We start from the raw sequence: 13,769 nt of genomic DNA, 5'->3' as shown, positions 1-13,769 counted from the left end.
AAGACTTTGGGAAATGTGCCATTAAAACACACACACACACACGCCAATCTCCAACCATACAGACCTATCTACAGATTCCACTAACTGCCTAAAAACCGCAAAGGAGCCAAATTCCAGGACAGTGATCAACTGCTTATCTCAAAGCACCAGAAGACTCTGATTTTGTCAATCAGGTCTATGTTTGTGGAGAATGAAGGAGGGGAAGTGAACGGCTGGATGTATTCTGTGTAAGGACAGCTTCCCGTTTAAGATAACTGAAGGAAAAAGGCTCAGATTTTGGCAACTAATTATTAGAGAAGACTGGCTATTTTTAAATGCTGCAATGCAGCAAGAGTGTTAGCTGCATCATTCAGCAAGTAATGTGAATTGAGCACAGGGGATAACACAGGAATTACAACTATGTCCTCTATTGTAATAAATAAAAAGGACTTGTCAGCATTTGTACAACACTGCTAGATCTCTGGGAAGAAAGTGGGTGTCTAAAGATGTGAATCTGGGGAGGGGGGTGGGAGGGGGGTTCATGTTTGGGAACGCATGTACACCCGTGGTGGATTCATGTCAATGTATGGCAAAACCAATACAGAATTGTAAAGTAAAATAAAAAATAAATAAATTAATTAAAAAAAAATAAAGATGTGAATCTTGGCTAGAAAGTTCTAGTTCAGTTCAAAGCCATGCATGAGAAGGATTCCTCATAACCAACGCCAACTTAATACACATTATCAGCTGGAAATGATTCCTACGAAAGAAGCTGGCCATTAATTCCTATCTTTGTCTTCCTGATGATCACCCATAGACAGCTATTTGAGGCACTCTTTGGTACCTAGGGAATTCTGTAAAGCCTTACCCTAATCCACAGAGGCTACAAAACCATGATGTGAAGGGAGGGGTCTGTCCCTGGAGGGTGGGGAGAAGGAGTGGGAGGGAAGGATACTGTTAAGCAACGGAAAAGACTGCAGAGACTCTCAAACCAACGGTCAAACGCTTTGAACCCTGCACGCCGGGCACCTGCAGTGAAAGAGCAGCTTAGGACACCTTCACGCGGATTTCAGAGTGGAAGAATCCAGTCAGGAGAGTTTCTCTATGGAACCTCAGAAGAGAATACAATTGTGTCCAAGGCCAGAGGAGTCACTATTTGGAAACAGGGCGGGGACTGCGGACATCTTAGCGAACTGAACCTCTTAGCCAGCTGAGCTTGCCGTGAGGGCAAGGGCGTTAGAGCACTGCAGAATGAATTCAGACCCCAGGCAGGGCACCACATACACTGTTGTTTTTTTGTGTGTGTGCAGGCAAAGGGGTTTTCGGGGACTAACAGGATGAGGAGAGAATTTGGCTCTACAGAAAAATTCATAAACATCACCCAGAGCAAAAGGTCAGAGGAAGCATCCATCGGTTTTGTGTTTGTTGCTTAGTCAGAGCCCAAAGGTGCAGAAACAACAATGCCCTTTCTCCCTGGCTTAGAAAGCCAGCACATTTCCAAAGCAGAACGACATCCATGGATGTGGAAGGGCTCCCCCAGAACAAAGCACCAAAAATTAATTAGTGCCAGCACCCATAAAATTTGATGTTAATTGATTCTCAGATTAAGTGAACTGACTCAAAACCAGCTCAGCTACAGACTTTAGTGGTAGGCCTGAAGGTAAGCAGAGAGGTAACTAGTACATAACTTAAGAATTTCAACCATGGGAAAGCCAGAAATATTTTTGCTTAAACCACATTCCAATCAGGATTGTAGATCTGCACGTCAGCCTTCAGCTTGGTTAATTCACTTGAACTTGTTAGAAGGATTCTGCAGAGGTGAGCAAGGATTAAGCTTAAAGCAGCAAAAGATTCATTCATACTGCACTGCATCAAAATCCAGAAACATGGTTGAGAAAACTTACTCCTGAATGCCTCAAACACTACCTCACTGCTACTTACCTTTTATAACCTGTAAAATTCAGATGAGAGGTATTTAAGTGCAAAATATTGTTACTGAGATTCAAAACAGGAAAAAGGTATCATGTGCCCATTTTTGTAAACCTTGCTTAATTATCCAGTCTGATTTATAAAAGGGCTTGTGCTTGGAGTTATCACCCATAATCACAGGAAATTTGCAGAGTTTAGAGTTCTGCTTATGGGATATCAAGACACTAATTTTAAGCATTTTTCTTTTGGAAAAAGGTCCAATTTAGCAAACACTCAAGTACTGTATGTGTATAAAAACATATATAGTGAGTTTTTTAAACACGATAATGCAAGCTCCATTTCACTGTAAGAATTGTGGCAAAAAAAAAAAAAGTCAGTGGAAACAGGGAACAAACCCAAGTTTACAATATTTGTCAAACTGAAAAACACTATTTTTACATGTTTTCAGATTATACTTTCTAAATATCTAAGGTAATGTGTTTAGTCCCTTGGTTCTTAAAAACCAAGTAACCATAATTAAAATTTAAAAAATTAGCAAACACTACATGCAAACACCAGTAGGGTGGTAAGAAATTAATATATTCATGCCTTAATAAGAGGAAGGTAAAAAAACAAAAAGCTTTGCAAATTTGAGAATAAATCTACTAAGACTTTTGTTCAAGTAACAGCAGAGGAAAAAACACAAAAGCCCGTATCCTATGCAATGTGCTTAACAGAAAGGTCATGCAGGCGGGGATTTCCACCCCCCCCCTTAGGATCATTCAACCTTTGCGACATATGGTCTTCACTGCAAGCCAGGCCAAACCGAACAAGTAACCCATCTCCTGCATGCTGCTCAAATACCTGGACTCTGCGTTTACGAAACGATGACAGCATGATGGAAGAATGTGGTGTCTAAAGAGGGAGCAGGGAGAGCAAGATAACAAGCTTCTAAGGGCAAACTGAACACAGTGATTTCAAAACGAAGAACACAGATCCTGAAAGATACATGAATACAGGTACAAATCAAATTTCAGATACTCTCCCAGCGCCCTTTTCATTCTACAGAGCTTCTAACTCCCACCAGGGACTTAAAACGTGAGAAAGAACCAAGGTTCCCTCGTATTAGTGGAGGTGCTCCCTTGGCCAAGTCATACCCTCTTCTGGGTCTCAGTCTCCCCCCTTTTCAAATAATCCTGAATAATACTGAATATCCTTTTTAACACTAGACATGCCCTTCTGCCCAACCCACATCCCGATAAATCAGCTGGGATTGCCAGTACTAGATGATTTCTGTATTCCTTTCCATTCAGTCATAAAACAGTGTAACTTTGTGAAATCATCAGAAACGAGAAAGAACTCAAGCTACAGAGATCTAACCTGGGCCTAGTCTACTGGGACACCTCCTTCACAGAACACTATTTCCTGTTCAAAGCCCCTTAGGAACATGCAAAAGAGGTACCAGTGGAAGGGAGGTACAAGTGCAGCTGTTCGGGTCCACTGGGCCCAAGTGCTCACTCTGCATGCCTCCCCCGCATTCCTGGAGTCAGCATTTGCCATCAGGACGCTGCATTCTGCTACCTACTCTGACCACAGCTGATGGACCGCAGCAGACCCGGCGCATGACTAGCAGAGTCCTCGCATAGCCCACGGAGGATAGATTACAAGGCCGGCCTCGCGCCCACTGTCCTTAGCGCAGGTTCAGCAATGCCAGGACTGTGGACTATTCCTGACACCCACTTCTCAGCACCTGCAGTCGGCAGCCCCCACAAAGGGAAGAAGGCAGGTAAAGGAAGAGCAGAGGAAATTCTAGCGCAGGGAACCAAAAGATATACTTAAAAACCAGCCCTCCCCATCTAAACTTGCTCATCAGATTGCTTGACAAGCTCATATTCGGAGCCTGTGACGTATCAGGTTTCTCTAATTATTAGATTACTACAAACACCCTGCCAAAGACCAAAACCATATCAGAGAATGTTACCCGGCTGATGGTTCACTGCAGGCCTGCCTCACACCTGCCCAGCAGAGAGCGAACCCACGGGCTCTCCAGCTAGGTCCCTGGATAACAGCTAACACACTTTGAAGGTCCCTGGGAGTAATATTGGCCCAGTTACTAAAAAAGGCTTATAGCTAATTTCCTGCAGAGGTCTTTCCTGCAGCACATTTCCAAAACTTGGACTTCAACCTGACCTTTCAAAAAGCTGACATTAGCTGCAAACAAAAGGGAAAATACATGACTAGTTTGATGAGCTGGAACCTTGGCTCCATGGTTTCATACAGCTGAGTGTTCCCACCGCTGTTCTTCAGATTTTCTGTTTCCTGGCTGCAGACACCCCCACCCTTCCATCTTTGATACATTCTGTTTTAGCTAAGTCCAATTGCTATGACGACGCCATTTCTCAACACATTATGAAAATATTTCATATGCTCTCTCTTCTCTTCTTCCATGACAGCCATCATTGTAAGCTCTTCTAAAATAACATGAGGAAGACAGAACAAAGAGCCTACGTAGTTTAGGGTCTATTATATAAAAGAGATTTGACAAGGTGTTGCACCATCTCAACCCAGCTTTCTGAGCCATTTAAGCTTTTAATTTAAAACACATTCAACCCTTAACTTTAACAAGCCCTTTGTTTAAAATACATTCTATCCCAGTACATCAAAGAGACTTTTCAAAGCAATTTTCTTTGGGAAGCGTCTAAACCAAATTCGCAGGGACGTCTCTCAAACAAAAGGCTGCTCTGTCATTCAACACTGGCAAGGTTACAGAATTTTATACAAATAATATTATGTCCTCGACTCAAAAGACTTGGTCTGTCGGCACGGGGCGGTGGGGAGAACTCTTAAAGCTTTTAAGTTATTTGATTCGGGCCTCATACAAAGTCAAGCGCCGCATTTTCCTACTATCTACATGCAAATTCCAGTTGGGGAAAGAAGATATGTTTATTACAGGAAAGAAACGGAAATGGCCAGTCCTGGACCCTTCGGCGTCCACAGAAGGCCAAAGAACCACCACAGAGGATGAAATTAAGGTCAAAGAGCCCTTTACTCCCAGCTTTTCCTCCTTCCAGGGCTGGGTCGGCATTGCTGGCGGAGAGCTGGGAAAAGGAGCTGCTGAAGTCGCTCCCAACCTAGGGAAGGGACTGGGGGCGGTGGGGGTGGGGGGAGCGTTCGGACGGGAGGAAGATGGGAGAAACGAAACGATCGAGGCCACAGCCCCCGCCCCACCTGCGGCTACCGGATGGGGCCGGGCGGGGCCGCAGTCAGGCTTGCGGGGCGGGGGTGGGGTGGGGTAGGGTGCGGGGGGGAGGGACTCGGCGGCCTCGCCGCCCCCTCCTCCCAGTCAATGACATTCCAGCGGCCGGTGCCCAGACTCGGCCCCCAGGCTCCTTCGCAGCCCACGCGCCGCCAGCCGGTCGCCGCCGGCTCGCTCGGCTCCCCGCCCCACACTTGAGAGCTGCGCGGCCCGCCAGGCTCACCTGTCCGCGGGCCGGCCCCGCCCCGCCTCAGGAGCTGTCCGGCTCCCCCCTCAAGGGTCGGCCGCCCTCGGGCCCCGCTCCCGCCCCGAGTTCGCCCGCTCCCCTCTCTCACCGGCTCCTGGGGGTGAGGGCAGTGGGTGCGTCGGGCCGGGGGCGGGGGTGCTGAGGGAACTGACGGGGCTCGGCGGCCTCCGCTCCTCGCCGTTCCCTTCCGCAGCGGGTAGTGGCGGCGACGCGCGCGCCCCGCCCCTTTTATAGGCGGCCGCGCGCGTTCCGGCCGCGGGCGGGCGCGAGCGCGGGGGAAGCGCCCCGGCACGGCGCGAGCGGCGGGGGGCGGGCAGCGCCGGCGGAGCAAATGGGGCGGAGCTCCCGCCTGCTCGCCGCCCGATCACCCAGCGGAAAGGGCCGAGCGCACCCGGACGGAGCCGAAGCGCCGATGCAGGGCGGCGGGAGGATGGGCAAGGAGCGCGCGCCAGGGGTGGGGGTTGATGGTGCAGTGGAGGTCGCTGCCGCCGCCTGGGATGGTGGAGATGCTCCAGCCGCACCGCCCTCCCCGCAGCTAGGATCCTCCAGACCTGCCCCTCCCCGCCCTGCAGAAAATCTTCTGCACCCCCACCCCTCCGCCCCTGGGAGCCCTTCCAGGACTGCAGTGAAGGGCGGGGCAGGGCCATTGCTGCAGTCGGCCTGGGGATGCTGCGCGCCCCAGCCGGAAAAACACCCAGTCCCAAAGGGTGAGATCACTCGTGTGCTTCTCTTCCTGTGCCCTTTCCCTAGAAGAAGGCTTGTGCCCGGGACTCAAGTCAGCTTTCTCCCTGGTGAGGTTGGGGCAAGGATGCAGTTTTCGTCCGTCATTCTGAGATTTGAAGAGTTAATGACTTTTTATATTCTTACATCAAGAGCTTTCTGACAGTTCGCCAGTATTAGTTCTATTTACAAAGACGTTAAGACTCTTCCTGCCACAGTTGACTTTCCTTCATGTACCAGGCACTATGCTGACCATTTCAAGTGTGTTACCTTTTTAAAAAATGTTTTTGCAATAATTTTATGATTCAAATATTATTTCCTCATTTTACAAAAGAGCAGTCTGATATGGAAGCTGGGTCTCTTGCCCTGGGTCAGGCAGCTAGCAAGAGGAAAAGCAAGGATTTGAATCTGGGCAGTCAGAACCTTTTTAAACAGTGTGCTTTGCCATAGGAAAGGGAGGCATTGTGATGGTGGATGCTAGGATGCCGAAAAGAGAAAGAGAGGATTTCTGGAATTTCTGTTCCTTATAGTCTTAGCAGTTTAAGGGCCTGGCTCTGTAGCTAGAAGCCCTCGATTAGGAAGCCCTTTCCCCACCCCCATTCCTGGCGACAGCTGGGCCTCAGCCATAGCGAGTAACACCCAGATCATTCCTGTGCAGTCAGGCAGACCAGGAGCTCTGCAACTCAGGAAGGCCTCTGGCTGCTGGTTACCAAGCACCGTCCCTTTTAAATAAATATAAAGGCAGTAGGCATTGCACCAGGACTTGGGCCCGGGGCCCAACCTTGACCTTCTTGGTCCTCAGTAGTTTTGGCTTCTTCCCTGTAACTGGGGTTTGCAATCAAGTTTCTAAGCTGCTCTGGCTTGAGCCCTGATCATGAAGAAAAACTCCCCTATTCCCTCACTTCCCCAGAGTGCAGAGAAAAGAAAAGGAGTGGCCACACCTCAAAAGTGGCTTTACAGAATCTGGAGGAAAAACGTAGGAGGATGAGAGGCATTTCCTGCAATCCTCCATGCAGAGAAAACAGGCCCGGGTAACTCCTCCCTGGGGTGTGCATTTCTGGGAACAGCTGATGGCTTCCAAGGCCTTTCCTCCAGTGGGTAGCAGCAAAATGTTTAATTGAGTATTCAGGTCTGGGTGCAAAATGGCTAACACAATCATGGCTCTCCAAAATTCCCAAGACCTCCTGCTCCAGCAAAGAACCAGTCTCAAGGCCATGGACAGAAGCTGTAAAAAAAAAAAAAAGGAAGGATTTTTCTTTTAAATCATTCTGGCTTCTTAGTGATAGAGGGGTTTGGCTGCATTTACCAGATGCAAAACAGATTTGAGACCTTCAGAGAGAGCTTGATACAGAAACGAAAATCTTTCTCGTTGATCCTTTGTCTGATCTGAGCCATGGCCAAAACCCAGTCTCTCCGGCCTTCTGCAGTGCCCACCCACTCATCTGCCCTGGTCGGCATCTGGCACTAGCTCTGGAAATAAGAAGCTGAAAAAGCCAGGGTTCTATTGTCTGCCTCCCTCACCTCCCACCAGTTTCCCCACATGCCTAACACTCTGCTAGGTGTGGGGAGGGAGATGATAAAGCAGATACTGGCCCTCTTTGTTTTCTGAGAGACGCTCATTCAGAACAAAATTAAAAGAACAGCAGAGCAGCTCTGTAACCAATCCAGTCATGTCCATCCCAGCCTCTTGAAAAGTCAGTGAGAGGAGAGTGGGGGATGACCGAATCCAAACTCCTGTTTCTTTCTTTTCTGTTTTCTTTTTGTTTTTACTGCACTGCACAACTTGTGGGATCTCAGTTCCACAACAGGGACCAGGGATTGACCCTGGGCCACAGCGGTGAAAGCCCAGAATCCTAACCAGTTTGCCATGCGGGCACTCCTTCAAGCTCCTTTTTCTATTCTAGCAGTTTTAGGAAGGTTTGATATGTGCCCTTTTGATGCTTTTGAACTGTAGTGTTGGAGAAGACTCTTGAGAGTCCCTTGGACTGCAAGGAGATCCAACCAGTCCATTCTAAAGGGAATCAGTCCTGAACATTCACTGGAAGGACTGACGCTGAAGCTGAAACTCCAATCCTTTGGCCACCTCATTTGAAGAACTGACTCATTTGAAAAGACCCTGATGCTGGGAAAGATTGAAGGTGGGAGGAGAACGGGACGACAGAGGACGAGATGGTTGGATGGCATCACTGACTCGATGGACATGAGTTTGAGCAAGCTCTGGGAGTTGGTGATGGACAGGGAAGCCTGGCAGATGGGGTCGCGAAGAGTCGGACATGACTGAGCGACTGAACTGAACTGATATGTGCCCTTAGGCGTTTATGTAGTCTCAAAACCTTTTCATGTCATTCAAGAGGTCAACTATTGGGAAACATACTAACTGTAATGATGTTTTAAGATAATTTCATTTTAGGGGCTTCCCTGGTAGCTCAGTGGTAGAGAATCCACCTGCCAATGCAGAAGACAGGGTCCATACCCTGATCAGATCTCATATGCCATGGAGCAACTAAGCCAGTGGGCCACAACTTTTGAGCCTGTGTGCTAGAGCCCAGGAGCCACAGCTAATGAGCTCATGTGCCGCAACTACTGAAGCTTGTGTGCCCTAGAGCCTGTGCTCCACGTAAAGAGAAGTCACTGCAAAGGGAAGCCCACACACCGCAGCCAGACAGTAGTCCCTGTTCACCACAACTAGAGAAAAGCCTGCGCAGCAACAAAAACCCAGCATTTAATTGCGGCTCCCAGGCTCTAGCACAGGGGCCTTCTCTGGTAGCTCAACTGGTAAAGAATTTGCCTACAGTGCAGGAGTTCAGTTCAGTTCAGTCACTCAGTCATGTCCAACTCTTTGCGACCCCGTGGACTGCAGCACACCAGGCCTCCCTGTCCATTACCAACTCCCAGAGCCTACTCAAACTCGTGTCCATCACATCGGTGATGCCATCCAACCATCTCATCCTCTGTTGTCCCCTTCTCTTCCCACCTTCAATCTTTCCCAGCATCAGGGTCTTTTCCAATGAGATGGTTTTATGCATCAGGTGGCCAAAGGATTGGAGTTTCAGCTTCAGCATCAGTCCTTCCAGTGAATATTCAGGACTGATTTCCTTTAAAGAGTCTTCTCCAACACCACAGTTCAAAAGCATCAATTATGTGGTGCTCAGCTTTCTTTGTAGTCCAACTCTCACATCCATACATGACTACTGGAAAAACCATAGCCTTGACTAGACGGACCTTTGTTGGCAAAGTAATGTCTCTGGTTTTTTAATATGCTGTCTAGGTTGGTCATAGCTTTTCTTCCAAGGAGCAAGCGTCTTTTAATTTCATGGCTGCAGTTACCATCTGCAGTGACTTTGGAGCCCCCCAAAGTAAAGTCTCTCACTGTTTCCATTGTTTCCCCATCTGTTTGCCATGTAGTGATGGGACTGGATGCCATGGTCTTAGTTTTCTGAATGTTGAGCTTTAAGCCAACTTTTTCACTGTCCTCTTTCACTTTCATCAAGAGACTCTTTAGTTCTTCTTTGCTTTCTGCCATAAAGGTGGTGTCATCTGCATATCTGAGGTTATACGCAATGCAATGCAGGAGACCTTGGTTCAACTCCTGGGTCGGGAAGATCCTTTGGAGAAGGGATAGGCTACCTACTCCAGTATTCTTGGGCTTCCCTGCTGGCTCTGTTGGTAAAGAATCTGCAGTGTGGGTTCTGGGTTCAGTCCCTGGGTTGGGACAATCCCCTGGAGAAGGGAACGACTACCCACTTGCAAAGAGTAGGACACAACTGAGTGACTTTCACTTTCACTTTGACCCAGGCTCTAGAGCACAGGCCCAATAGCTGGGGTGCACAGTGGGGTGCACTTGGTTGCTCTGCAGCAGGTGGGATCTTCCTGGATCAGGGATAGAGCCCTTGTCTCCTGCATTGGCAGGTGGATTCTATACCACTGAGCCACCAGGGTAGCCTGTAATGACAGACATTTTCACTTACTTTGGCCATGGCAAGTTACCTGCCCATGTTCCCTGGGGAATCTTTTTCTCTCTCTTTCTTTAACACACACACGGGAAAGTTAACAGGCAAGCACTACTCTTTTTCCCCCCAAGAAGAGGGCTGAGTGGAAAGTCACACTGGCAAGTGGACTGTATTCTTCCCAGATGAGATTCTGCAGTGTCAGAGCTGGCAAGGAATAGCACAACTCTTCAAAACAGTGACTGGAGGGAAGAACCTTGAAGACATTCTGCTAAGTGGAAGAAACCAGATACAAAAGGACAAATACTGTATGATTCCACTTACAGAAGAACTCTGGAACAGTCAAATTCATACAGACAGAGCAGGGGTCGCCAGAGCTGCAGGCAGGGAAGAATGGGGAGCAAGGGGCAGAGTGGCTTTTGCAAGATGAGAAAGTTCTGGAGATGGATGGTGTTGATGGCTAACACAACAGTCTGAGTGTGCCTGATACCACAGAATTGTACACTTGAAAATGGTTTACACCAAAAAAAAAAAAAGGTTTACACTGTAAATTTCATGTTAAATTTTGAACTGTTAATTTTGCGTTATTCTATGATGACTTCCTCTTTAATCAGGGGCCAGATTAGAGAAGAGGACTGATAGCTGCTGGGAGCATGGACTTGACAGGTTGGTTTGCTTAACAGGATGGTAGGAGATAGCAGGGTGATGAGCCCCTCCCTCCCTGGCACATATTCCTGATCCAGTTTGCTTATTTCTCATATGTACTCTCATGGGATTTTTTTTTTTTCTTCACTTTTTGGCCATACTGCAAGTCATGTGGGATTTAGTTTCCTCACCCAGGGATCAAACCTGTGCCCTCTGCATTGGAAACGCAGTCTTAACCACTGGGCCACCAAGGGAAGTCCCTCGCGGAAACTTTTAAGTCCCATGGGTGTCTTTCTCCTTCCTCTTCATCCTAAACACAGAATTCATTTCATAAACTATATGAAACCTTCTCAAAAATTCTAGTAGCTTCCCACTGCCTACAGAATCACCCAGACTATTTTAATATTCTGGAGCCTCCACAGACATGTGCCAATGTACCTTTCCACAGCATAATTTCCTAATGTTCTTCTCCAGACCTGATGTTAGCTGCTTCTGAAACAAGTTATTTATTCTTCCAATGTCACGCTTTTGCTCATAATTTCCCCCTTAAATTAGAATGTCCTTCTTTCCTGACACCCAGATTTCAAAGATAAACCTAGGAACTGTAATAGTACGATGAACTTCCATCTGCCTATAACCCAGCTTCAACCAACATCAACATCCTACCATTCTTATTTCATCTAGTACTTCACCTAGTTTACCTTCAACACAGTTAGCTGCCGAACTCTGTTGACTTCCGAACTCTTTTTTAGGATCCTCCAGAAAAACTTCCTGGAAAAAGCTGCCCTAAATGAAATGGAGCTATCTTCAATGCTATGTTACTTTTAGCTCAAACCATCAAGCACTACAAGTACATAAATTATTCTCCACTGGACTAAAACTCTACCCACCATGTCACCTATTTCAGTTTAAGAGGGAAGCATTTGCAAAATCTGGTGGAGACTCAACTTTCCATTGGTGGTATAGGTTGATGACTTCTCCGTCACCTTTGGTATCACCATCCTGCTTTCAGGGTTGAATTTGTCACCTCATCAGAATTGTAGGCCTGATTTGTTGTTGTTGTTTAGGAGGGGAGAGGATTATCTTTAACATTTTTCTCTCTTTTGGCTGTGCTGGGTTTTCGCTGCTGTGCATGGGCTTTCTCTGGTTGTGGAGTAGGGGCTACTCTCTGGTTGAGGCACACGGGTTCCTCTCTGTGGTGGCTTCTTTTGCTGTAGAGCATAGGCTCCGGGACCCACAGGCTTCAGCAGCTGTGGCAGGTGCTCTCAGCAGTTGTGGCTGTTGGACTTTAACGTGCTCGGTTGCTCAGTCACCTCTGACTCTTTACAACCCCACGGACTGTAGCCTGCCAGGTTCCTCTGTCTATGGAATTTTCCCGGCAAGAATACTGGAGCAGGTTGCCCTTTCCTACTCCAGGGGATCTTCCCTATCCAGGGATCGAACCCACTTCCTGCATTGGCAGGCAGATTCTTTACCACCAGGGAAACCCTGAGAATTATCTTTTAATTTTGAAATAATTTCAACTTTGTAGAAAAGTTACAATAATAGAAAGAAATCCCATACACCTTTCACCCAGATTTATCAATGTGTTAACATTCAATCACACTTGCTCTATTATTCTTACACATATTTGTAGATATATATTTCCCACCTGAATTTACTTGAGAATAAATTGAGGACATCATATCTACTTACCCACAGGTACGTTAAGAACAAGTACTTTCATTATTATAACCACAATACAATGAACAAAGTCTGGAAATTAACATTGACATAATACTTTTTTTTTTTTTTTTCTGCACTATGAGGCATGCAGGATCTTAGTTCCCCGACCAGGGATTGAACTTGCAACCACTGCAGGGGAAGCACAGAGTCTTAACCACTGAACTGCCAGCTAGGTCTCAACATAATACTATTATCTAACATATAGATTCTATTCAAGTTTTGCCAATTGTCCCCATGTCCGGTACAAGACAAACACACAGATCTTTTTCTGAACCAGGTTCCAATCCAGGATCATGTATTATACTTAGTGTAAACATCCTGAAGAAGAAAGAGGAAGACATTTCTTGAATATATCTGTAGAGCCTGATGTTTTTTTAAAAAATGGAGCCTGGTTGTAAACTAGATGACGAATTCTTCTATAAGGGGTGCTTCTGGGAGACCATGGCTCTCATCTGCTTTCCACAAGTCCACAGGAAACTGAATGAAAGCACAGGGATTCATTCGGTGGCACAGAGAAAAGGGAAATGAATGGCCAGGCCTGATAAGGCCCCTGTGTGAAGCTCTGTGGCTCTTTTGCTTTTCCTGGCAGAGGTAGAAGAGATCCAAATCTAATCATGTCACTGCTGGACAAGTGGGAGAAAGCCCGCAGTGCTGGGTGGGCAGTCTCCAGAACAGCTCCATTCTTCTAACCAAGGCATGTTCTGGATTTCTCTGCCATTGGAATTTTCAGTTCACCATCAGATTTACTTTAAAATGATGTAGGACAATGATAAGACAAAAATACGGGCACTCAGCCTAAGAAATGAGGTCAAACTTGAAAGGAAGCAAGCAGGCAAGTGAGTACTTGAATTTAAAAACAGAATGCAGTCCTGGGTGTTCTAACTTGAAGGAATCTGATGTGGCTACCCACCAGAAGTTGCTGCTATCAGCCAGCAATCTTTACCTCTGGAGGCAACACTATCAGTGAGCATCAAAAACCTGGCCTCCCTGATGCTCTCCTTTCTTGGTTTACCATCAAGAACCCAACAGGAATACCAAGCATCAAATGACACTTGCAAGGCTGTTAAACATGTTTAGAGAAAGAAGATTCAAGTACTGTAAGAGGCGTTTTCTACGGAGTGGTACAAATTTAAAGTGGAAAAGAACTTAAGAGATCATTTTGTCCAGTGACCTTTCATAATTTAATTTTTGGCAGAGCAAAACTTTGCTGTGTATAATCTTTTCCAAAAACCTCCAATACATATAGCACATAAAGCAAAAATGCTGTGGTGGAGAGAACCTGAGTTCCATGTGGGCCCATTAGTTCCACTAAAGACTGCAAATGTGAGTTGCTTAACTCCAT

The 13,769-nt window shown here is 46.7% G+C and overlaps 1 protein-coding gene across 12 annotated transcripts in view; it reads right to left on the bottom strand.

Moving 5' to 3' along the window:
- The window catches only part of SPTAN1 (spectrin alpha, non-erythrocytic 1), a 58,421-nt gene extending 52,811 nt beyond the window's left edge, over positions 1-5,610 (bottom strand). For 3 of the 12 annotated variants that reach the window (XM_040225276.1, XM_040225278.1, XM_040225281.1), the window contains exon 1: positions 2,752-2,856. In XM_040225276.1, the coding sequence (XP_040081210.1) occupies positions 2,752-2,784 (33 nt within the window). In that variant the 5' untranslated portion in view covers positions 2,785-2,856. Of the gene's footprint in view, positions 1-2,751; positions 2,858-5,478 lie in introns of those variants that run through there. The other 9 variants (XM_040225283.1, XM_040225282.1, XM_040225284.1 and 6 more) reach the window with 6 other exon arrangements.
- Between the last annotated feature and the right edge of the window lie 8,159 nt (positions 5,611-13,769).

Source organism: Oryx dammah, unplaced genomic scaffold (assembly GCF_014754425.2).
Source record: "Oryx dammah isolate SB20612 unplaced genomic scaffold, SCBI_Odam_1.1 HiC_scaffold_25, whole genome shotgun sequence".
Classification (NCBI taxonomy): Eukaryota; Metazoa; Chordata; class Mammalia; order Artiodactyla; family Bovidae; genus Oryx; species Oryx dammah.
The sequence above is the reverse complement of the archived record's forward strand: the minus strand, read 5'-3'. Positions and strand labels throughout refer to the sequence as shown.